This window comes from Dreissena polymorpha, chromosome 1, assembly GCF_020536995.1.
Source record: "Dreissena polymorpha isolate Duluth1 chromosome 1, UMN_Dpol_1.0, whole genome shotgun sequence".
NCBI lineage: Eukaryota > Metazoa > Mollusca > Bivalvia > Myida > Dreissenidae > Dreissena > Dreissena polymorpha.
The window spans coordinates 72,054,133-72,077,366 of NC_068355.1; the positions used below are offsets into that span (position 1 = coordinate 72,054,133).

The window sequence follows — 23,234 nt, forward strand, 5'->3', positions numbered from 1 at the left end:
AGAGTCTCTGGTACTGGGTTCACAATTAATGCATTATTATGCATTAAGCCCTGTTTTCCCAAAATTAAGCTTTAATTATCTTTTTTATTCATGATTTGAAAAAACAACAACCACATCTCGACCTGTGCTTTAAGACACACTCTTTATAAATTTGCATGGGAGTGTGTTTATTTCAAACTTGTGCGATATAAAAAGCTATAACATAATTTTGAAAACTGAGTTGCGTCTAAGAATATACAACAGTGAACAACTTTAGTGCCTTCAGCGCTTTGTTTCTATATTCAAACAGAACATCAGTTTTTTTTTCCAATGGTTACGGTAGTAATACTTATACTGATGATGTGTCAAAGATCTTTGATTTGCTGATGTGAAACATTGATGATAGCAAATAGTGCTGCAGGGTACATGTGTGTTTGTGAAGCCAAGTATGCTTTAAGCATGTACCTGTTCAGGAATAAATTAATAGTAAACTAATGTTTACTCATGCAGCCAGGACGTATAGGTCTACTGAATGATATTATATTTTTAGTTTGTAAAATAGTTTAAATTGATTTTTTTGATAGACTTAAGTTAATTGTTTCCTTTCTTAACTTATTGTTAAAATAATTATTTATTTGGTACGGTGTATATTACGTATAATCAAGCATGTACGTCAGTAAAACATTGTACAATGTGCAATATGGGCTTAATTACATTTTACCACAGGTACTTGAAACAAAAAATTTTCGTGCTTATATTCTCTTATTAAATATATAAGGACCAAAAAAGATTTCAAGTACCCGTGGATTCTACTCTATATTTGAATAATCATTGAAACACATTAATTGGCATTAGAGTACGAAACAGAAATACTGAACACTGTAGAAATTTAAGTGAGGGAGAGAGTGAAAATGTGTTTGAAACTATTACATATTGTTATGTAAATGCAATATAAATTAATGAGGTTTGTCCCAAAGTACAATGCTTCTGGCTATGTGTTCTGAGCAGACCGAGAACAGTTCGTGTATTGACTATTGTTAAAGTGCATTTAAACTTAAAATAGATGACCTTTAAAACATAACACAAATCGCGTTGTGAATTCGTGTTAAACAAGTGTTAACCATGGATCGTACATTTCAACACGTATTATCATTATGATTGTTTACAAAGGTATACACACGTTTGGTGTAATATTCTACTTTCGATATTTAAACTGTCAACACTGAGCTATTTTTAACTTTACACTCATCAAGGTGTGTACAAAGCGGCGACGCGAGGAATGTGTCATCGTGTGTACCTGTAGTTTACCTGTATTGGATAAGCGTATACAGGACTTGACTTGATGACAGAATTTAACCGTTGGAAAATAAGTGCGCGATATTTCGTTCCAGACGGGATTTTATATGCTTCTTAAAGTGATGGAAATGTCATTTTTATTATGAATTATTCAAAAGGTGGAACAATTATTTAGTGTCGATAAATTACATATCAATATCCTAGGATTGTTTTGGTTAGTGTGATTTTCAAATATCCAATATGGCGGCGTTCTCAGGTAGAGATCGACATAAACTCGCCGGTATTTGTGTTTGTATTACATACCTTTTGTTACTAAGTATAACATTCGCTTCGAGTTTGAATCTACCCCACAATGAAATCAAGCTAACAATTTCTGAGTATGCTGAAACAGGAACCACAGTTTTAAAAGATGATCTAATCAGCGAAGAATGTACACAAATAAAGCATATACAAAGGAAGAGAAGTGTTCCTTTTAAACCGTTCCGCATTGACATAGATGGTTCCCTTGTCTTACAATCATCGCTTAAAAACCTGTCGGGGGATATTTTTGTGATTCAAATAAAAGAACTAGATTGTAAAGAGGTCCGATCAGCCTCGGTTTCGCACAGGGCGCCCGTGCACATAGAAGTTGTGCCTCATCACAATATCCTGAGCTTTATGAAGCCATCATATACAGGCACTATTAACAAGAATTCTGTCTTTGGAACTCAGGTGGAAGGACTGTCAAATCTGTATGCATGCAGTTTAGATGAGTGTGAAAATAATCTTGAGTACAGGATCACTGGGTCTGACAGTTTCTTCTTGGAGACATATTCACAAAATGGTCATGTCCAGCTTTCCATTCATTCAAAAGGTCCACTAAGCATTGAACAAGCTTCATATCACTTTATCATTATAGCAGAAAATTCAGATGGACAACAAGGTCATACAAATGTTGAAGTTAACATTCTGGCAACCCATCATACCCTGGATACAAACTTACGTTTTCGACCAAGTGACCAGACACTTCATCGCCACAGACGACAGACTGCAGAGACCAACCCAGATCAAAGTGTAATGGAAACAGCCAGTGGTCAACTTTTTTCTGTGGCTGTAGCTGGAAGCCCCAACTACCGTTACTCGTTGAAAAGCTCAACATACAAGAATGCCTTTACTGTCAGTGTCACTGGTGCAGTGTCTGTCGCACCCGGGTTTAAGCTGGACTATGAGACATATGTTCCTGCGAATAATGGATCCAATCGTATTAGGCTGGAAATTACAGTCACTGATAGCACTCTTCCACAAGGCAACAGTAAGTATATCAGTACAATAAATTTGTATATAATATGTATGTTTGTTAAAAATTAACAGTAGAAATTGATTCCAATCTTTTTGAACTTGACCAGATTTATTTCTGCATTCATATTTTCAAAGTCACCATTGATATTGAGATCATACCTAAGTAATAAATAGGAGTAGGAATTGTTAAATATTGCTTTTGCTACATGGCTTGGCAATGGACCGATCATGGAAAATGCAAAACTTGTGTTTGGAATGAAATGAGACTTGCAGCGTATATTCCAGCTAAATAAAACTATGATTTAAACTGTACCAAACAGATCTATTGATTATTGATCTGACATTTATTATGTAAACACCATGTATTAGTAAAGATTAATGTAAATTTAGGTTGCAGAGGCCATGAGAGGCGTTCCATGTAATTCATTATTATTCAATTACATTGTACTTATATAAAGCCTCATAATCCTAATACAGTTAAAGACTTAATGAAGTTGAACAAACAATAGATTCATTGTTTTAAATGTGATGTTATTTATTTGAACTTGAAGTACACTTTTAAAGTTTATTAATTTCAACATTGGTCAATTGCTTAAACCTTCACACTCTCTAATGCAGATATTGATTGAAAATATAAGCTCAGGGGTTATCATAATTTGAAAATTCAAACACAGATGTCAGTAAACCCTTTTTTGGAAATTCAGGCATGGGAGTACCCTTAAGTTGATTTGGAAATTCAGGCAAAGGGGTGCATGATTGATTGTGCTTTGTGCCTTCCGTGGGGGAAAGCCTGTACATTGGATCATTTTCCATTCATAAAGTGAAACATTAAATATCTTATCCTCAGATTTCTGTTGAAAAACATGACATGTATCACCACACTGTCCACACACAGGCTTACACTTAAAACTTCCTTTTATTTTGAATTTTTAGTATCTGATTGTAATGACCGTAACCGTAAGTTACAAACCTTTATTTTCCCTTTTCTTTTGCGAAGCAGAAGATGCACATGTGATAAATGTACTACATGTAGTAATTTTAACAGGTATCTATAAAGTACTGGCATAAACAATGAAACAAAGTGATTAAATGTTAAATACTTTTTGTAGAGGTCCTTAATTCGAATAATTATCACATGGTTAAACAGGAAATTCTAATTTATAAAAAAACATAAACATTTATTTTAAATAATATTTGATATAAACTAGTTCTTATTTTATATTATTGGTTGAAAGGTCACTTCATATGTTCATAAAAATTCTTCCATTAATTTGACATCTTAATCCTAGATAAACGTCTAAACTCTGATTAAAGCTAGATAAACATTAGCAAATCCTAAAGATCACTGTTTTGTTTTGGATTAATAAGTTAAGTTTATTGTAATTGCGAAGAAAGCAACAATTATGTTTTGCATACTACTTCATAAGGAATAGTTTTGCAATATATATACGCCATGTCTATTTTTTTCTGTTCACAAACTATATCAAATTAATATCAATAAAAAAATCACACATGTAAAATAGGAAACAAGAAATGAGATGTTTTTACTAATGCCCACTTTGATAAATTGATGAAAACATGTTTTTTTTTATATATTTAATGTTTTTACAGAAAAACTTATTGACATATTTTATGATTTTAAGATTCATTGAAGAACAACTTTTGTAGACATTTAAAGATATTTTTATGCCCCTGAAGGAGGGCATATTGTGATTTGACCTTCCGTTTGTCTGTCCTTCTGTCACACTTCGCGTTTAGGTTTCGCGTTTAGGTTTTGAAAAATGCTCATGACTTCTTTGTCCCTTCACATAGCAACTTGATATTTGGCATGCATGTGTTTCTCATGGAGCTGCACATTTAGAGTGGTGAAAGGTCAAGGTCATCCTTCAAGGCCAAAGGTAAAAAAACATGTATCAAAGCAGCGCAGTAGGGGGCATTGTGTTTCTGACAAACACATCTCTTGTTATTGTTATAAAAAACAAAATTTCTGGAATTTAATAATAAATTAGATATTTCTTTTACATTTTTAAGAAGCTGCTAATGTAGGCATTGGCACCTTAGCTAGTTATAGTTGCACAAGTATGCTTGCTTTTGTTCGCTTGTGTTCGCTATGATTAAATATTCAACATCCAATCTGAACAGAAGATCCTAATGATTTTAAAACTGAAAAGAACATTGTTCTTCAAAAAATGGTTTCTGTAAGTGAAATCACAAAACAAAAAAAGCATCCAAAGTCCCAGGGCTCCTGCTGGGTCAACATTTATTTAGCCAAATTTACCTTGTTACGTCTGAATTCTTACTATTTTGAATGGTTGAAAGGTGATTATGAAGAAAAAACTTGTAGCCAAATGGAAATTTCTTGAGCCAAATTTTCTTATTTGTAGCCATACATTTGCTAATTTAGCCAATGGCAGCTCAAGCCCTGATTCTTCTATTTTAGTAAAAATTATGTAATTTTCCTTTTCAAAGGGCATCAGGGACCCATTCCCAAATTGAGGTGAAAAGACACTATTTTAACAAATGATATACTAGCAAGTTTTCATTTTCTTTTTCAGTTGTGAAGGAGATTCTACAACCCGTAATCCTGCTGGACGTTAATGATGAGAATCCAGTGTTCACTAACGAGTTTGTTCCCTACCTGGCCACAGTGGCCCTCAACTCTCCAGCCAATACACTTGTGTACTCCCTCACAGCCAGCGACCCGGATGAAAAAGCAAACATACAGCTCGAGAAAGTCATGGGTATGGTCTTAATGTGTACAAAGTGTCCTATGTATTGTCCTTATGACTTGTGCATGATAGCGGTTTTAGATGTTATTTTCACATTCTGTGATCAGCAGAAGTTTTTTGTGTTTGTTTGATAACAACAATAATTATAAAAAAAAATTAATCTTAATTGTTTTAATAAGTATTAACAGCTGTATCTGCCTGCACTTGTAAACATATTTTACTATGTATTTTTAATTATTCAATAGGCATAAAAAGTGACGGAACTTTGCTATATTTGGTTTATCTGAATTGCTTAGCGAATGGAGGTGTGAGCATAATTATGAAATAATATAATATATTTTGGACCGGTAGGGGGACCCATTGATTCGTAACGGAAAAAGGTATATACTTTTTCCAAATGGGACCTACACATTTCCAATGGAAGGTTTCATAAAAATAATATATTTTTATAAGTCTTAAAAGTCCATCTCTATAAGTTGAACTTTCAAAAATATAATATTGAAATAACTTATATTTTCAATATCAAAGAATTTGTCTAAGCAAAATTCAACAACTTTTTTTTCCCCGTTGAAGTCAAAAGAGCGCGATATTTCCCAATCCAAAGGGACCTGGCCCCATTCCCAAAATGTTGAGAAAAAAAAAACTGATTATTTTATGTTTTCTTTTTTTTATATATTTGTAGACGGAAGTTCTGACACCTACTTTGAGGTTGTCATCGTTGGTAATAGGGCAGACATAAAGCGCACTGGTGCGGTACCATTCCAGAACAATCAACAGCTGAATATAACAGTTCGTGCCACAGATCGGAATGGTAATACAACCCAGGTCACTTCCGCAACTGTTCAGATCTTGGTCGGTTCACGGGCACCACAGTTCAAACTTGAACAATTCACATACAGGTTCCAGGAGGATAATGCTGTCAACCAAAGGTACAATGGTTTTATGTGGCTATTGTTTGAATGATCAATTTCAAATTGTTTTCTATAAAAAAATAAGAAAATGGTTTAGTTTATTTGAAATACCACTAGCTTGCCTGAGTTTATATGCCCCCGGATTGAATGATCGGGGGTATATTGTTTTTGGCCTGTCATTTTGTCACTCTGCCATTCTGTCACTCTGTCATTCTGTTCCAAAACTTTAACCTTTTGCAATATTGAAGATAGCAACTTGAGATATGGCATGCATGCGTATCTCATGGATCTGCACATTTTGAGTGGTGAAAGGTCAAGGTCATCCTTCAAGGTTATCGGAAAAAATAAAAGTCAAAGCGGTGTAGTAGGGGGCATTGTGTTTATGACAAACACATCTCTTGTTTTTTAATGTTATAGAGCAATATAAACCATTTTGAATGGAAATTATGCTGCGATGAGCAGCAGAAAATTTGGGGAAATGAACAATTAATATTTACAACTGTGTCACAAAATTTACTTTCAAATGTTAATTAAATTGAATTTCTTTAAGGATAACAACGGACCTGAACCGCATCAAGGTGAGAAGCTTCCAGAACAATGCAGTGATATTCTCCATATTGGACGGCAACAGTCAAGTAAGCAATTTGTTTGAAGGGCGTCTGGTTGCCCAGACATCTGGTGATGTTAAGGAGTGCGACCTGTACGTGCTGAGGTCCATGGACTATGAAGTGGACCCCAAGAACTTCAGCCTGAGCATCAAGGTCACCGAGGCTTCCACAGGGCTGTCCAGTACTGTCCCGGTGAGTGAGTGGGTTACGAGATCATCTTGTTTGTATTATATATCTTGTTGCAGATAGGTGTGAATGTTATTTATTTAATACACTTAACAAGGTGCTAATATCATATGTAAATACCATCCTGAAAGTTGCCAATGTTAATAGTTACAGGATGATTTTCTTGATTTGTCGAATTGTTTTGTTGCCCTCAGCATAAAAGTGCTAGAATAATAATTTTTTATAATTTTCTTTAATTGATTTGGGGTACTGAAATATGTAGCTATTACGTAGCTTTTTGGGGGTTTTCTTGTGTTAATTATTTTATTTAATATTCCCTTCAATCATTGCATTCAATTTTTACGAAGAATCATGTTTTATGCTAAATATATGTATATAATGCCCTAAATGTATTTTCTAGATGGTTGTTCAATTGACAGACAAGAATGAGTTTAATCCAAGGTTCAGCATTTCTACGTACAAAAAAGAGAATGTGCCCGAAAACATAACTGTTGGTGCAGTTCTTCTTCAAGGTACAAACAAAGTGTTTTAAACTTTATTATAGTCGTTAGACAAATACATTACTCATGGTTTGTTCCGAAAAAAAAGTTTGCTTAGAAAAAGACAACAAAAACATTTTCCACACTTACCCTGTATTTTATGAATCCTGCTTCTGTACCATCTCATTATGTATTGCAACATGTAAAACCCTGGGAAATTATGTAACAAAATCTACACCCATGAAGGGCCTCTTACATGTTCAACATTCCTGACAGATAATATTTTTCCATATCATAGCTTAAAATGGGTCCATAATAAACTGGAGATTTTAATGTTTTACAGGATACAGAATTAGTAATAATGAAAGTATGCACATAGAACATACTTTTTAATTTTTAGTTAATCACGATGTTATTAAATTTATTAGAACACATTTTACATATGATCATTTTATGATGGTTTACCTGGTACTAAAACAAATAAATTAAAAACCAAGATTCAACCATTTTGATATTTTATATTATTAAACTTTAACCCTTTGCATGCTGGGAAATTTGTCGTCTACTAAAATGTTGTCTGCTGAATTTCTAAAATTAGCATTTTCTTTGATTTTTTCCAAAGAATACTATCAGAATAGCAAACAGTTTTGATCCTGATGAGACGCCACTATCTGTGGCGTCTCATCTGGATTCAAACTGTTTGCAAAGGCCTTCAAAATTTGGTTCCAGCTCTGAAAGAGTTAAAAGCCTTCTGATGCTTTGGTCTCAGATGTTTTTTTCCAAATAGTAATTAAGCATGCTCTAATTATCATAATAACTTTCCAAAATTAGTTATGGAACCTGTGCTTTAAATGTCAGAAATCATAATTGTACTACACAATTTTACAACAAATGATATTTCTATGTAACAATGCAAATCTAGTTCATATTTATTGCCACTGTTAAATTGTTTTTAATCTTAGTTGCGTCCCAACTAATGTTTCATGTTGTTTATCAACTTATAAATATTCATTAAACTCTTGAATTGACATCATCTATAATAAGGCACACACAAATGTTTTTTATTTATAAATCATTGTTTATTACTGCGGTGTAAACCTTTGGATACAGCACCCATCTCTTTTATACAACACATTTGGCCACTGTTGTAGTATTTGTCAATGAATGCATTTTCCACCACTTCTTGTGTTATTTTCGATCTGTTAATGAACATAAAAATATAAAACAAGAAGTAGCTCTTTTGACTTTTGTTTTGTAGTTATGGCTACTGACCAGGACCTTAATTCCAAAATTGCCTTCAGTGTAAACAACGACCACTTCAGAGTCCAAGCAGTTGATCCAAATAGGATGGAAAATCCATACACTGCAGACATCATTGTCAATAAGTAAGGGTTTATATTGTGAAGAATGATGTTTAGCATTCATTTGTTGTATCCATATTTAATAGTTCATTATTGTATAAGTAATGGTCATAATGTACATGTACTAACCTAACAAATAGATGATCAGTGCCAATAACATGTTTCCATTATAATTAACTTCATTGAACTATAAGGGATTTATTAATGGACTTTATAACTTATAATTAACTTCATTGAACTATAAGGGATTTATTAATGGACTTTATAACTTTCATTATTATTAATTTTAATGTTGTTAAAAAATATTTTTAGTAAAATAATCAATGCATAACAAATGACATGGTAATAGATTTGTGATGCAATTAAAATCGATTAGTGCATGTACATATGTTAATATTTGGTAATACAATTCGTTGTAGAGCCTTAGATTATGACAGCTTGCAAGTCAAACTGTATGACTTCACTGTTACCGCCACTGATAATGGCGATATTCAACGCACTGGTGACGCCACTGTGAGAATTTTCCTTACTAATGTCAATGATGAAAAGCCAGTGTTTACAGAAAACATGACAGCCGATGTCCGATACAATGCACCTGTAGAAACTGAAATCTATCAGGCAAAGGCCACAGATGCAGATGGTGATGGTGTCAAATATAGATTTGTTTCAAGTAAGTATTCATTGCTTTTGATATTGTTATTATTACAAAAGTTTCTCTCAAAATCAGCTTGCATTTCTCTTCTGATATTTTCTTTAATTTATCTCAAATTCTTAATTGAAAATTTCAGACTACCCAAAGTTTCAAATTGATCAGAATTCAGGACGTGTGGTGCTTCAACAGAAAATTGCTGACAGTCAAGCCCAGATCACTGACTTTGAGTACAGGCTGGGTATTATTGCCACTGATGATGGTGCTTGTTGTGGCAGTACTCAGACACAGTCTAGCACCAGCACTTTGACTGTCAATATTCTCACTGACAATGCCGTTAGGCCAAGCTTTGATAATTGTCAATTGCTGAATCCAAAAGTTAAGGAAGAAGTGACAGGAGCAACTGTTATTCAGGTACTTGATATGACTTATCTTACAGAACATGATCTGTAATGTGCATTATTAACCCTTTGCATGCTGGGAAATTTGTCGTCTGCTAAAATGTCGTCTGCTGAATTTCTAAAATAAGCATTTTCTTCATTTTTTTTCAAAGAATACTATCAGAATAGCAAACAGTTTGGATCCAGATGAGACGCCACATTCTGTGGCGTCTCATCTGGATCCAAACTGTTTGCAAAGGCCTTTAAAATTCGGTTCCCGCACTGAAAGGGTTAATTGTTATGTTTAATTCATTTCTAAATTGCTGTATAAGTGTATGAATCAAACATTCATTAATGTATTCCAGGTTTCTGCTACAGACACAGATTATGGCAAGAATGGAAAGGTTACATACTCAATTCGTGAGCAGAATGTGCAATTTGTTATCAATTCTACCTCTGGAGTGATCACCACCAGTGAAAAAATTGACAGAGAAAAATTGACAGGCTCAAAAATTTCTATCAACGTGATTGGTGAGGATGGTGGTGGTCTGCAAGGAACTTGTCCTCTTTTGATCCAAATAGAGGACATCAACGACAATGCTCCAGTGTTTGGACCATTGAATGCCTTCAAAGTCCTGAAAACTGCAAGTGTTGGAACTATTGTGGACACTGTAGAGGCAACTGATGCAGACATCAGTTCAAATGGGCAGATTGTGTATTCCTTGGTATCAAATCCTGGCAACTATTTTAGGATCGATGACAACGGGAAGTACACTGGGACAATAAGAGTGAACCAAACACTGCCTCAAAATTTAAATGTAGGTATTTATTGATTCTATATATGAATGTTTACATGTTTGATATTGTTTTACGAAAATGCATCTTGCTGGTTTTTAGCTCGGCTGTTTTCGAAGAAAACCCGAGGTATTGTCATAGCCAGCTCGTCGTGTCATGTCAGCCGTTCGCGTTGTGCTAAAACCATGACATTTTGTCAAGGTTTTGAACATTGGCTCTAAAATCAAAGTGCTTCAACCTACAACTTTGAAACTTCATATGTAGCTGCACCTTGGTGAGTTCTACATGCCACACCCATTTTAATGTCATAAATACTGACCTGTTATCGTATGCTTATACTTTCCAAGGGGAAATAACTCATCCGGAATTTTAACTGGGAAACCGCCACCTCAATACCGTAATACAGGCCAGGTTAAACATAGTGCAATGCAACCTAGCCAAAAATCGGTAACCAACCCTCAATATTCTTTCCGGATCAACCAGGTGTATACGTGTCTTTTACGGCTCTGAATTAAAATATTGTTTTTCACTTGGTTGATTGGGGTTTTGAATAGATAAATTGTGTTATTTATCTTTTTATTTCTCATTCGGATTAATTTGTGTGGATTTAATGGATTTTGTTTCATTTGTAAAAGGTAAGCCATGCTTGTTTTTATTGAACAATGGTTTATTTCTACCATGCTGGGTGTTTTCAGGCGCGAACGACCACGTGCAAAACGTGCTCTTCTAATAAATTGCTAGAACGTGCAAAGCATGTTCTTCTAATGTGTTACGAGATCGTGCAAAGCGTGTTCTTCTATTGACAGATTGTTTATCATTTGCCATTGTGTGCAATAATGATTTTAACGTTCCGTATGACAATCTAATTGATCGTCATTTTATTTTTCATCTGTTTTGAATTAAACTTTTGTTTAATTTATGATCTACGGCAGTATTATTATAATTTTCATTATGGTCAAATAATGATTTTATGTGCCGTATGATAATCTGGTCTGTGACCAGTTTATGGTTGAATATGCTTTGCTCTTGTTTTTCATATATTCGACTACATGATGGTCGCAGAAACAAGAGTGGATAAATACCCGGTGACTTCGCAGATCATGGATGATAGTTGCAGTATCAGTCACCGGGTATCGGGCACTATCGCGACCGTACTATGCTAAGTCTCTTAGACAGTCGGTCAACATCAGACCATATGGCGACACCCGTCAGCCGGTCTTTGCCCAATGGCATTGGTCAAGGACATCGACCAATGCCGGACCATTTGGCATCCGCCATACGGTCATTATCCGGTGACAACACTGGTCATGATATGACCGGTACGTCACCGGGGACGTTGATCACGGACCATTGATCGACGTCTGACCGGCCGGTCCGGTCACCGGTCATGTCACCGGTCCGGTCCGGTCATTGATCACCGGTCCGGTCACCGGTCATGTCACCGGTCCGGTCACCGGTCATGTCACCGGTCCGGTCACCGGTCATGTCACCGGTCCGGTCCGGTCACCGGTCATGTCACCGGTCCGGTCATTGATCACCGGTCCGGTCACCGGTCATGTCACCGGTCATGTCACCGGTCCGGTCCGGTCATTGATCACCGGTCCGGTCACCGGTCATGTCACCGGTCATGTCACCGGTCATGTCACCGGTCCGGTCATGTCACCGGTCCGGTCATGTCAACGGTCCGGTCACCGGTCCGGTCATTGATCACCGCTCCGGTCACCGGTCAACAGTCATCAGTTAGGCCTGCCACCGATAACACCAGTCACCGGTCAAGAAGAACTCGGTCTTCTTCATTGAAATTATTCTCCTATTCTTCGTTGAATACATCGTCTTCATCAAGGATTAGACATCGGACACGCTCTTCTTCGTCGAGCAGTTCTCATCGTCGCGACTCTCGTAAGCGATCACGTCGTCACTCACGGAGACGTTATTCTAGAAGATCTGGGTCTCATCGCAGCCGATCCACATCTCGGCCGATCCAGATCTCGACATCGCAGGAAACGAGGACGTCGTCAACCTTCACGTAGACATCAGCGGACTGCATTGAGCACCACTGGATATTTATCGAACATACCTCTCCTTCATTGAGCAGTTCTCGGCGTTGATACGCTCGTAAGCGATCATGTCAATGCTCACGGAGACAATATTGTAGAAGACAATATTTCCAGCGTAGCCGAACAATATTTCGGCATCGAAGTTATATGGATGTCGCCACTTCTCACGTAGGCGTTAATGAACCTACTGGTCATATCGACGTTCTCCATTTTATTCCTTTAGGAATATCATGTCTCCATTCCACGTGTGATGGTTCTTCTTATGGCATCCACACATGTTGCACTCACCGAGCCGTAGTTGTATACGAACACTAGTTCGTTTAACATTCAGGCTTCGGGATAAGCTGTTCTTTTCTCTACTACGACTACAAGGACACTTATGCCTATTAATACTGATAATCTACCGTTGTTTTCCGGTTAACATTATCAGATGACTTCATGGATGGTCATTCTTCTGCACCAGATATTTCCATTCTGACGCAGTTATATTATACCGGTCCCGATCACCGGACATCGGTCACCATTCATCGGTCATATCACCGATCACTGATCACCGGTCAGAATAAGTGATGTCTCATCGCCATTGGATTGGATTTTTTTGGCATGATCTTCTTTTCAGAGCAGTGCTTGACATTGATAACAGACCATATGGATTCCACCATTTTTCGGTCTTTAACTGGTAACGTCACCGGTCATATTATGACTGGTCCGTTCACCGGGCTACAGTTACCGGTCATTGACCGGTCCGGTTCGGTCACCACTTACCAATTACTGGTATTCCACTGTGTTTTCATCGGTCAATTTTTAGTATCACGGGTATCGTCTACATTACATAGTTGTATACCCCTGGCTATGATTGTATTGAATACTATATTTTATGGATTCAACAATCTACATGACTTTTTGTGTTTTTCAATACTGATGTTCTACTGGCGACGGTTACCAAATCATGCTATATCTGTTATTTGTACTTCTATCTCAACCGGCTACATGCAGACTACTGGTCTTGCAGATAGATCGGCTGAAGTGGGCTCGGAGACTAGCATTGAGGTCGAACATTACTATTTGACCTCTATTAATTTATGTTCGAGACCCGAAGGATGAATTGTTTTAACCGCCTTTACCTGTCGGCTACAGACTTTGCAGTCAGTGTCACGGAACAGTTGGGACACATTAATGACGCTAACAGGATTAGCAAGACAACATTTGTATCGACTTCTGCTTTTCTATTGCTCCTACGGCAGTGCATATTTTCAAGCTACTGGAATCAACAAGAGTTCTGATACATAGGATTGCCTATCAGATTGACCGCATAGCGGTTACAGTCTTGTAGATGGCTTAGGACCTATTGAACTCAGATCTTAGATCCTAGGATCTGGAGGGACCTCATCTTAAAGTTATTCTTCTATTACACTTCTGGCCATAACAGGCCGTCTTCCTATAACTGGTCGCATTCCTTTCGGAATTCGTCCAGGTTAGAAGTCTTGAAGTAAATGGATTAATCAAGTCAGAATTTAAGACTTCCATGCATTCTACCGGCAAGCGTGGACCCGCTTAAGGTTACCCCTAGGGTTTTCACCTTTTTCTGCCATCACACCTCCGATTCCGGAGGTACCACTATCAATCATATTTCCGTACTTCGCAAATCGATGACTTCGCGACCTGTATTATCCAGGATTTTAAAGGCGCCTGTTATTGGTTCAAGAAGAGGCTATATTCTGTAGATAGGTCATAAACTTATAAGTGTTAAACACTGTCCTATTCTACCAATTTTCAAGTGTGTTTGGAGTGGGAAAGTTCGGCTTGCCGTGGTTTCTTTGCCCACCCATCCTTGACAAATGGTTCCGGTCACCGGTCGGTATTTACCGGTCCGGTCACCGGTCCTTCTGCTGAGACGTCTTTTCTTACGTCCGTTTCAGCTTTATTTTTAAGATAATTGTATTAATCTCGGGATTATTTAATGACACAGATTTCCATCTTTTTTGTCATTATTTACCACTATTCAGTGGTGTCTAGACTAGAAGATTATCTTGGCAAGAATATAGTTTATTCTACCACAACCTTCCTTACATCTTATACAGATGTGAGCAGATAAGGTTATGGACGATCACATAGAACAACGTATCTTGATTTTCTCAATTATGTGGTATCCTAACGAATATCACCTGCACATCTACATCTTGAAAAGCGAAAATTCTTTTTAGCTGTTTTTCATTTACAACACATTTTCACGATTCCTTTGTGATGGTTTCAACTATCACACATCGGTCGTGGTTTCATTACAGACACGGAGGTGATCATATTATCACTCCTTGTAACTGGAAATCAGGAACTTATTCGTTCTTTGCAAGAACAACAAATTTTCTCTATCTTCTTTCTCATACCAGTTCGTCTCAACGCCCTGTTGGACCTTTTGTCCTGCAGTTCTTTCTTTCGAATTATTTTTCCGTTGGGTTCAATAATGTAATTGCGCATGCGCAGCAGTGAAGTTGCAGACGAGTTGCATGGTGTACATAGTATATCAAAGAATGTTGTTTATCATCAAACGCTAGTTATTAGCGTTATGCGATCGTATATCGCAGTGTATACCGGTATGCTGAACAACGTCAACAATGCAGTTCACAGAAATCGATCCAGCAGGGTGTGCGATTGTTATACATTCGTCCATTGACATAAACTGGAATATCTTGCCTTCTTGGTGAGTTTTTGCAATAACTGAGTTTTTGCCATAATTTCATGAAATATACTTAATGAACCATGGGATTATGGTTCTACGACCTTTTAAGTCTCCTGTACAATTATTTTCAGGAAACTTCTTCACAGGTCAAATATCATATCTCATTGAGACATATTTTTACTGATCCAAACATGTGCCACTTCATGTCTGGCCATTAATAACTTTTAGTTATCTCTACAGAAGAACGTTTTTCTGTTAGAGTTTCAATCCTTGTTACTTGTGCAAGGATAATTCCATCAGAACTGTATAAAGGTTCTATGGAAATTCATTTTTTACTGGGTAATTGAGAGCATAGTTATTACCTTAATCACTCTGCTAGATACATAGAGGTTTTTCTCATCTTTTTCTTGATGATAAGAAATTTGTTCTTTTCTTCATCAAAGGATAGAGATTATGCTTTCGTATACCTTGTTTTGTGTAAGTCATCGCAACTCTGTGCTGTCTTACCTATTTTGGAACTGATCCAAACTATGGAACGTCAACACTATGTTTTTCGTTCCTTTACCTTCTTAAGCGGTTTTGACTTGTGTAACATGTTGGGATGCTTAATGAGCTCCCTATGAACCTTTTTCATCAGGCTTATTAACAGTTCCAATATAATTTTAAGACGGTTTTCCTTCTTATTATGGCTTTTACCATACGGAGAAGTGAAATTCATGCTTTTTCTGTTGAATACGACCAATTCCAGTTGGATCTATTGTCGTTTTCACTTTGTTGTGTCAGCCAGGATTCCTTGCTTAATATCAAGTCCTCTATATGGCTTCTACCTTCAAGTTTCCAAGTTTTCTTAAACTGGTAGTCATGAAGATGAGGATAAACTTCTTTGGGCAATCAGGGCTTTGAAGTTCTATCTCAGCAGTGTTAGTCAGAAGTCCATTCGAGGTTCTCAAAGACACTCTTCAATTCCCCCAAAAAGGGGGGGGAGATGTGTCTGCGGCTTCTATTTCTCGGGGTTAGACCTCGACTAAGGAAAGTTAATCTTATCCTATCTAAGGATTCATTCCTTTTTAGGATCTGACCGCATGAATTAAGAGCTCTGTCTGTTTTGTGGGCATATATTAATCACACCCCACTTTTTGACGTGCTCTAAGCTGTTTACTGGAGGAATCCGACCACCTTGTCATCTTTTTATCTTCGTTTTCTGAAGTGCCAACAATACAATTTGTATACTTTTGGGCTTGTTGTGGTTTCACTAACGGTAGTGTCTTCTTTACGACATAGACATATTACTCTGTCCGAGAAGTCATAATTAATACCGTTTTAACGAAGATTACTTGATATCATTAGCTGATAACCCTGTTTATGGGTTCTACTGTGTTGGGAAAATATATACGAACCTTCCCACCGCAGCTGCAAAATCAGCATACGATAACAGGTCAGTATTTATGACATTAAAACAAATTTTTTAAATAAAATTCATTTTAATTATTAAATACTTACCTGTTATCGGTAAGTCCCACCTCCCACCCCGCTATTCGATTAATATTTTTGTATATATATTGAAAGAATATTGAGGGTTGGTTACCGATTTTTGGCTAGGTTGCATTGCACTATGTTTAACCTGGCCTGTATTACGGTATTGAGGTGGCGGTTTCCCAGTTAAAATTCCGGATGAGTTATTTCCCCTTGGAAAGTATAAGCATACGATAACAGGTAAGTATTTAATAATTAAAATGAATTTTATTTAAAAAATTTGTTTTTTGGTCACTAGGTCAAAGGTCAAGGTCACTGTGACCTCTAAAACAATAAAAAAATATTCTGACAAGCTTTCATCTATTCAAAACTGCACCTGCAGCCAAGCGTGGCACCCGTTATGCGGTGCTCTTGTTCTTTATTGGTACTTGTAAGAAGAAGTTGTTGAGATCACATGTATACAATATTTTCTTGTTTTTGATCTAGGTGCTGACAATTAGAGTACAAGCAGCAGATCAAGGCACCCCTCCACTGTTCAGTAATGTGACCATCAATGTCAGCTTAGTAGAGGAAGCAAACGCTTTGCCTCCAGTTTGGTTAGATCCGGAAGAAAGTTATACTGTCACAGTTGCTGAAAATATTAGCATTGCTAATGCTTTGCTCACTTTTACGGCACAGTCAAGAAACGCATCATTGCCAACCCTTAGCTTTGGACTTCTGGACGATTTTGGCAAACTTTTTACCGCTTCATCAAATGCAGCAAGTGGTCTCAATCAAACTGGAGCCCTGCGACTCTTGACAAACTTGGATTATGAAAAAGCAACTGTGTATTCTGTTACTTTGCTAGCCACGGTAAATATGCAGTTATGACGTTACATTTTAAAAGGGAACTTAATTGTTGTTTAATTTAACAGATAATACTTGTTGGTCATAGTCTATTGTCCAAATAATCCGCAATTACAAGTTTAGATGCAAAAGGGTTTTATAAGACTGCAAATCTTAAACTTTAGGCTATGAAGGATTGAACAACAAGCTTTTATTATGCCCCCGGTAGGGTGGCATATAGCAGTTGAACTGTCCGTCAGTGTGTCAGTATGTGTGTATGTCAGTCTGTCCGTCCGTCCGGAAAAAACTTTTAACATTGGCCATAACTTTTTTAATATTTAACATAGCATTTTGATTTTTGGCATGCATGTGCATCTCATGGAGCTTCACATTTTGAGTGGTGAAAGGGGAAGGTCAAGGTCATCCTTCAAGGTCAAATGTCTAATATATGGCGTCCGTCTGTCCGTCCGAAAACTTTAACATTAGCCAAAACTTTTTCACTATTGAAGATAGCAACTTGATATTTGGCATGCATGTGTATCTTCTAGAGCTAAACATTTTGAGTGGTGAAAGGTGAAGGTGAAGGTCATTCTTCAAGGTCAAATGTCTAATACGGTATATGGCGTCTGTCCGTCCATCCAAAAACTTTAACATTGGCCATAACTTTTTCACTATTGAAGATAGCAACTTGATATTTGGCATGCATGTGTATCTCATGGCGTTGAACATTTTGAGCGGTGAAAGGTCAAATGTCAAATATATGGCGTCTGTCCATCCGAAAACTTTAAAATTGGCCATAACTTTTTCAATATTGAAGATAGAAACTTGATATTTGGCATGCATGTGTATCTCATGAAGCTGCACATTTTGAGTGGTGGCAGTTCAAGGTCAAGGTCATCCTTTAGGGTCAAAGGTAAAAAAAAAAAGCGGCGTTCTCATAAAGCAGCACATTTTGAGTGGTGGAAGGTCAAGGTCATCCTTCAAGGTCAAAGGTAAAAAAAAAAATACATTTTTTTTTTCAAAGCGGCATGCTCATGAAACTGCACATTTTGAGTGGTGGAAGTTCAAGGTCAAGGTCATCCTTCAAGGTCAAAGGTCAAAAAAAAAGAAAAAGTTCAAAGCGGCGTTCTCATGAAGCTGCACATTTTAAGTGGTGGAAGTTCAAGGTCAAGGTCATCCTTCAAGGTCAAAAAATAAATATTTATTTCAAAGCGGCGCAATAGGGGGCATTGTGTTTCTGACGAACACATCTCTTGTTATTACTATAAAGCAAGTAATATTTCTATTGTAACACACTTTTAAACATCCTATTTATCCTCATATGTATCTTAAATGTTGAAAACTATTTCTTACTTAGCTCTGCAAATGATCTTCAGCTAAAGATGTTCTGTTGTAATATGAGTATATATGAGTGATATAACATAATTTTTCACAGTCTCATTCATAAATTAGCGCTTAGTGATTGCACACCAGGAAAGAGATATCTTAGATACATAAATATAAATGGAAATACTGGTACTGTTTGTTGTGAGATTCAGGAAAGAAAACATTAACGTTTTTATTCTGATTGTCATTTGCCCAGGCATTTAATGTGAATTGAATTTAGCACAGTTTTGTATCTGTTTCAACTTTAAAAGTTGCTGTAAAAATTAGCATGCTAGAGTTCTATATTTCTGTAAGGTTTATGTATTGGTCGGTAAATATTGCCACAGACCATTGATATGAGCCACAACTGTGCCTTTCAACTTATAAGACTCATTCCCCATTAGTTTTAGACATTCTAAATGTGTTTGTATTCCTCTGACATCTTCAAATGCCTATAGGCCATATCACCTGACCACATTTTGATGAGGCTTCCTTTAGGGGCAACATTATATTTTTGAAAGCATTATCTTGTTTCTCTTTGAAGTATAAATCTTCGTATCTACATGTACTACATGATTTCAACAAATGTGTGCACATCTTCAGAGTCACAGAATAGACATATTGTCATTGACAAATGCTGATCTCAACGACCTTAGCACCTTTTAAAAAAATGTTTAATTGTTGATTTATAAATGTTTCTGTTGCAGGATGTAAAAAATCAACGATCCTCAAAAAAGTGTACAATTAACGTGAAAGATGTCAATGATGTCACGCCTACTTTCCTCGGTATTGATGAGGAGTCAAATTTCTTGGAACTGAAGCTACTAGAAGGTGACTACACTACCAGACCAAACGCTGGACAGATTGTCGACACAATTCGAGCCACAGATGGTGATGGGACCTCTCCAAACAACTTGGTATAAATGCAAAGGGTGTTATTTCTCATCCTTTCAACTGATTTCCTCAATTTCAATGTCAATTGTTGAAACCAATAAAGGGGGGTAGGGGTTAGCGCTTTTTCCTCCGCGGCAGTGGTTTATAAATCACACTCATGAATGCTTTGATTTCACGCTATCATGATTATATTTAAAATTGTAACTGTCTTCTTCTTTGGTTAACTATTTAAACACACATGTTGTCTTCTTTGATGTTTTAGATTGTCAAATACGAAATTTTCTCGGACCTCAGTGGAAAGTTCACGATCAATTCTCTGACAGGTGTTTTATCTACAAAAGCAGTGTTTGACCGTGAACTAGAGAATGTGTACACAATCAGTGTTAAGGCAATTGATGGTGCCCCATCTGCGCTTACAAGTGACGGAAGTTCCAACACAGGTATGCACTATACAGTAGACATGGCTCTAAACCCTACAGAGGGAAAAGGATATGGACTATCATTTCTTAATCATAGATATTTCTTTTTAACCAGGTTTTCCGAAGGAAAAAACTGGTTATTAGATTGGCGAATGCGGGCGGGCTGGCTGGCTGGCTGGCGGGCTGGCGGAATGAGCTTGTCCGGGCCATAACTATGTCGTTCATTGTCAGATTTTAAAATCATTTGGCACATTTGTTCACCATCATTGGACGGTGTGTCGCGCGAAATGATTACGTCGATATCTCCAAGGTCAAGGTCACACTTTGAGTTCAAAGGTCAAAAATGGCCATAAATGAGCTTGTCCGAGCCATAACTATGTCGTTCATCGTCAGATTTTAAAATCATTTGGCACATTTGTTCACCATCATTGGACGGTGTGTCGCGCGAAATAATTACGTCGATATCTCCAAGGTCAAGGTCACACTTTGAGTTCAAAGGTCAAAAATGGCCATAAATGAGCTTGTCCTGCCCATAACTATGTCATTCATTGTGAGATTTTAAAATCATTTGGCACATTTGTTCACCATCATGGGACGGTGTGTCCCACGAAAAAATCACGTCATTATCTCCAATGTCAAGGTCGCCACGACTAAAAATAGATTTAAAAAAAAAAAAAAAACTTACAAAGGGGGTTAATTTTTTTTCGTCATTTCAAAAGTTCAGTTTGAGTTTTCTCCCTTTATCAGATTTTTTTTTCACAATGAAAACCTGGTTTTGTGACAATTTTGTCCCTTGTTTTACTTTTAAATTACATAAGCCATCTACTGTAAAAACATTAAATTTCGTGTGGTACGAATTTTCGTGGATTTTGTTGGTCTGCTGAACCACGAATTCAAGTACCAACGATTATTATTTATACATTTTTAATCCAAAATTGGTAATTTCCAAATGTCATTTTCAACATTTTCTTTTGTTGTTAGTTATCCGAGATAGTTGTTTTTTGTAATAGTTTCTTCACTTTAGTCGGTCACATTACACTATATATTGACTAATTAAAATACATCCGAATTGAAAATGTTGTTGTTATTTTCCATCCATTTGACATAAATTATATATGTTTGAACTAAGATGTTTATGATTACTTAGTATGATAAGAACTACAATGTCAAAATCACAGTTTGCAGATTGATCACATATGTCAATTAGTGCCAATTTAAGTTAAAAGAGACATAATGGTTTTCACACGTGTATTTTGGGGACCTTATTACTCAATTGTTACTACTAGTGGACCTATTGCGCTGAAATGTTTTGTTATTACTCTGGTTGTTTTAATAAAAGTTTAATTATTATGACGGTCAGTCTTCCCCGAAAATTTGAAATCCACTAAATTACGTATCAACGATATAGTTGATTTTTATTTGAAATCCACAAAATTAGACGTCAGCGAATTAGTAGCTTTTTATAAAACCACGAAATTTCATACCAACAAATTTCTGTACGTTTACAGTATTATTAGTGAAGATGTTACATTAAGTATTAGATTGAAGCATGAAAGTGATAATTGAATGCTTAAAAGTCCCATACATTCTGTCAAAGACAACCAGAATAATCAGGCTGGGATAAGCAGGCTTAATGCATGTATTTAAACTATCCCAGATTAGCATTTGAGTTCACACAGGCTTATCCGGGATGTCACTTTTTGCCTAGACTTAATTTTTCTTTAGAAAAGACTTTGTGTAAAAGAATAATTCCATAACAGTAGAATTGAATTTGAATGTGATGGCACATTTCCGATATCTATTTACAGGACTAGTAACAGTTAAAATAACCATACAGGATGTGAATGACAATATCCCAACTTTTGAAAAGACCCTGTATAACTTTGATGTTGCTGAAGACACCATTATTGGTAAATCAGTGGCAAGGGTCACTGCCACAGACCGAGATTCAGGTACATTCGTTTAAAATACTTAAACAAATAGTTGTCTATGTGTATTGAACAATTATGGAGAATGCATTCAAAGCTTTATACGTTGGCTATTGCACAAATTTTGGCCCAGTTTGTCCACTACTTTTGTTTGTGATTGTTAGAGGCACTCGTTCACAGACTGTCCTAATGACCACCGTATTTTTTGTATTATAAGACTTGAAAATTTACCTCAGCTTGTTTTGACAACTGGTTCAAAATTTTGGATAATTAAATTTATAATTATATTTGCAGTTTTTGAATCTTAATCAATATATAAATCCTGATTTACATTCAATGCACAATGTTTTCTCAGCAAAAACTTGCATGTATTTACACTGATCCCATCTTGAACATGTTTGTTTTAATTCATGCTTCAGATGCTGTGCTATCCTATTCTATTCGCTCTGGTAGCTCCAATGTACCATTTGCTATTGTTGCACAAACTGGGGACATTTATGTGGCCGGAGAAATAGACTATGATCAGGGACAAAGGGTATGCTGATGTACTTTTTTGATCTCTGTTTTTATCCATTTAAAATGTGTATGATAGACTGAAAATTTAGTCAGAAGTAGACAGAACCAGTCTTCGAATTAAGCCACTGGACCGAAGACCATTCCTCCAAAATTACCGTCGGTGCAGTAGAAAATTACAGATGACTGGTCCGATGGTCCAGTCAATTTTGGATGTAAAGGAATGTCCAAATCTAGTGATGAAATGTTCATATTCAGTAATGAAATACAAAGAAAACCATAAAAATAAAACAGGATGATTATGACTAGCGCGCATCAGATTTGCGCAATGACGTCTCATTCATATTGAATACTTTGTCATTTTCGAATTAAGAGGTTGAATGAACTGAATAACAAGTGTTTTTTAATGCCACATTTAAACTATTAATCTTG

At 36.5% G+C, this 23,234-nt stretch overlaps 1 protein-coding gene across 1 annotated transcript in view; it reads left to right on the forward strand.

The window, feature by feature from the left end:
- The first annotated feature begins 1,095 nt into the window (after nt 1-1,095).
- Nucleotides 1,096-23,234, forward strand: part of LOC127834575 (neural-cadherin-like) — a 47,955-nt gene continuing 25,816 nt past the window's right edge. Inside the window, exons 1-14 of the mRNA XM_052360560.1 lie at nt 1,096-2,566; nt 5,109-5,294; nt 5,965-6,211; nt 6,744-6,993; nt 7,388-7,499; nt 8,725-8,851; nt 9,247-9,497; nt 9,616-9,890; nt 10,222-10,674; nt 17,345-17,710; nt 19,756-19,965; nt 20,205-20,382; nt 22,170-22,313; nt 22,709-22,824. Coding sequence (XP_052216520.1) covers nt 1,516-2,566; nt 5,109-5,294; nt 5,965-6,211; nt 6,744-6,993; nt 7,388-7,499; nt 8,725-8,851; nt 9,247-9,497; nt 9,616-9,890; nt 10,222-10,674; nt 17,345-17,710; nt 19,756-19,965; nt 20,205-20,382; nt 22,170-22,313; nt 22,709-22,824 — 3,966 coding nt within the window. The 5' untranslated portion in view covers nt 1,096-1,515. The remainder of the gene's footprint in view (nt 2,567-5,108; nt 5,295-5,964; nt 6,212-6,743; nt 6,994-7,387; nt 7,500-8,724; nt 8,852-9,246; nt 9,498-9,615; nt 9,891-10,221; nt 10,675-17,344; nt 17,711-19,755; nt 19,966-20,204; nt 20,383-22,169; nt 22,314-22,708; nt 22,825-23,234) is intronic.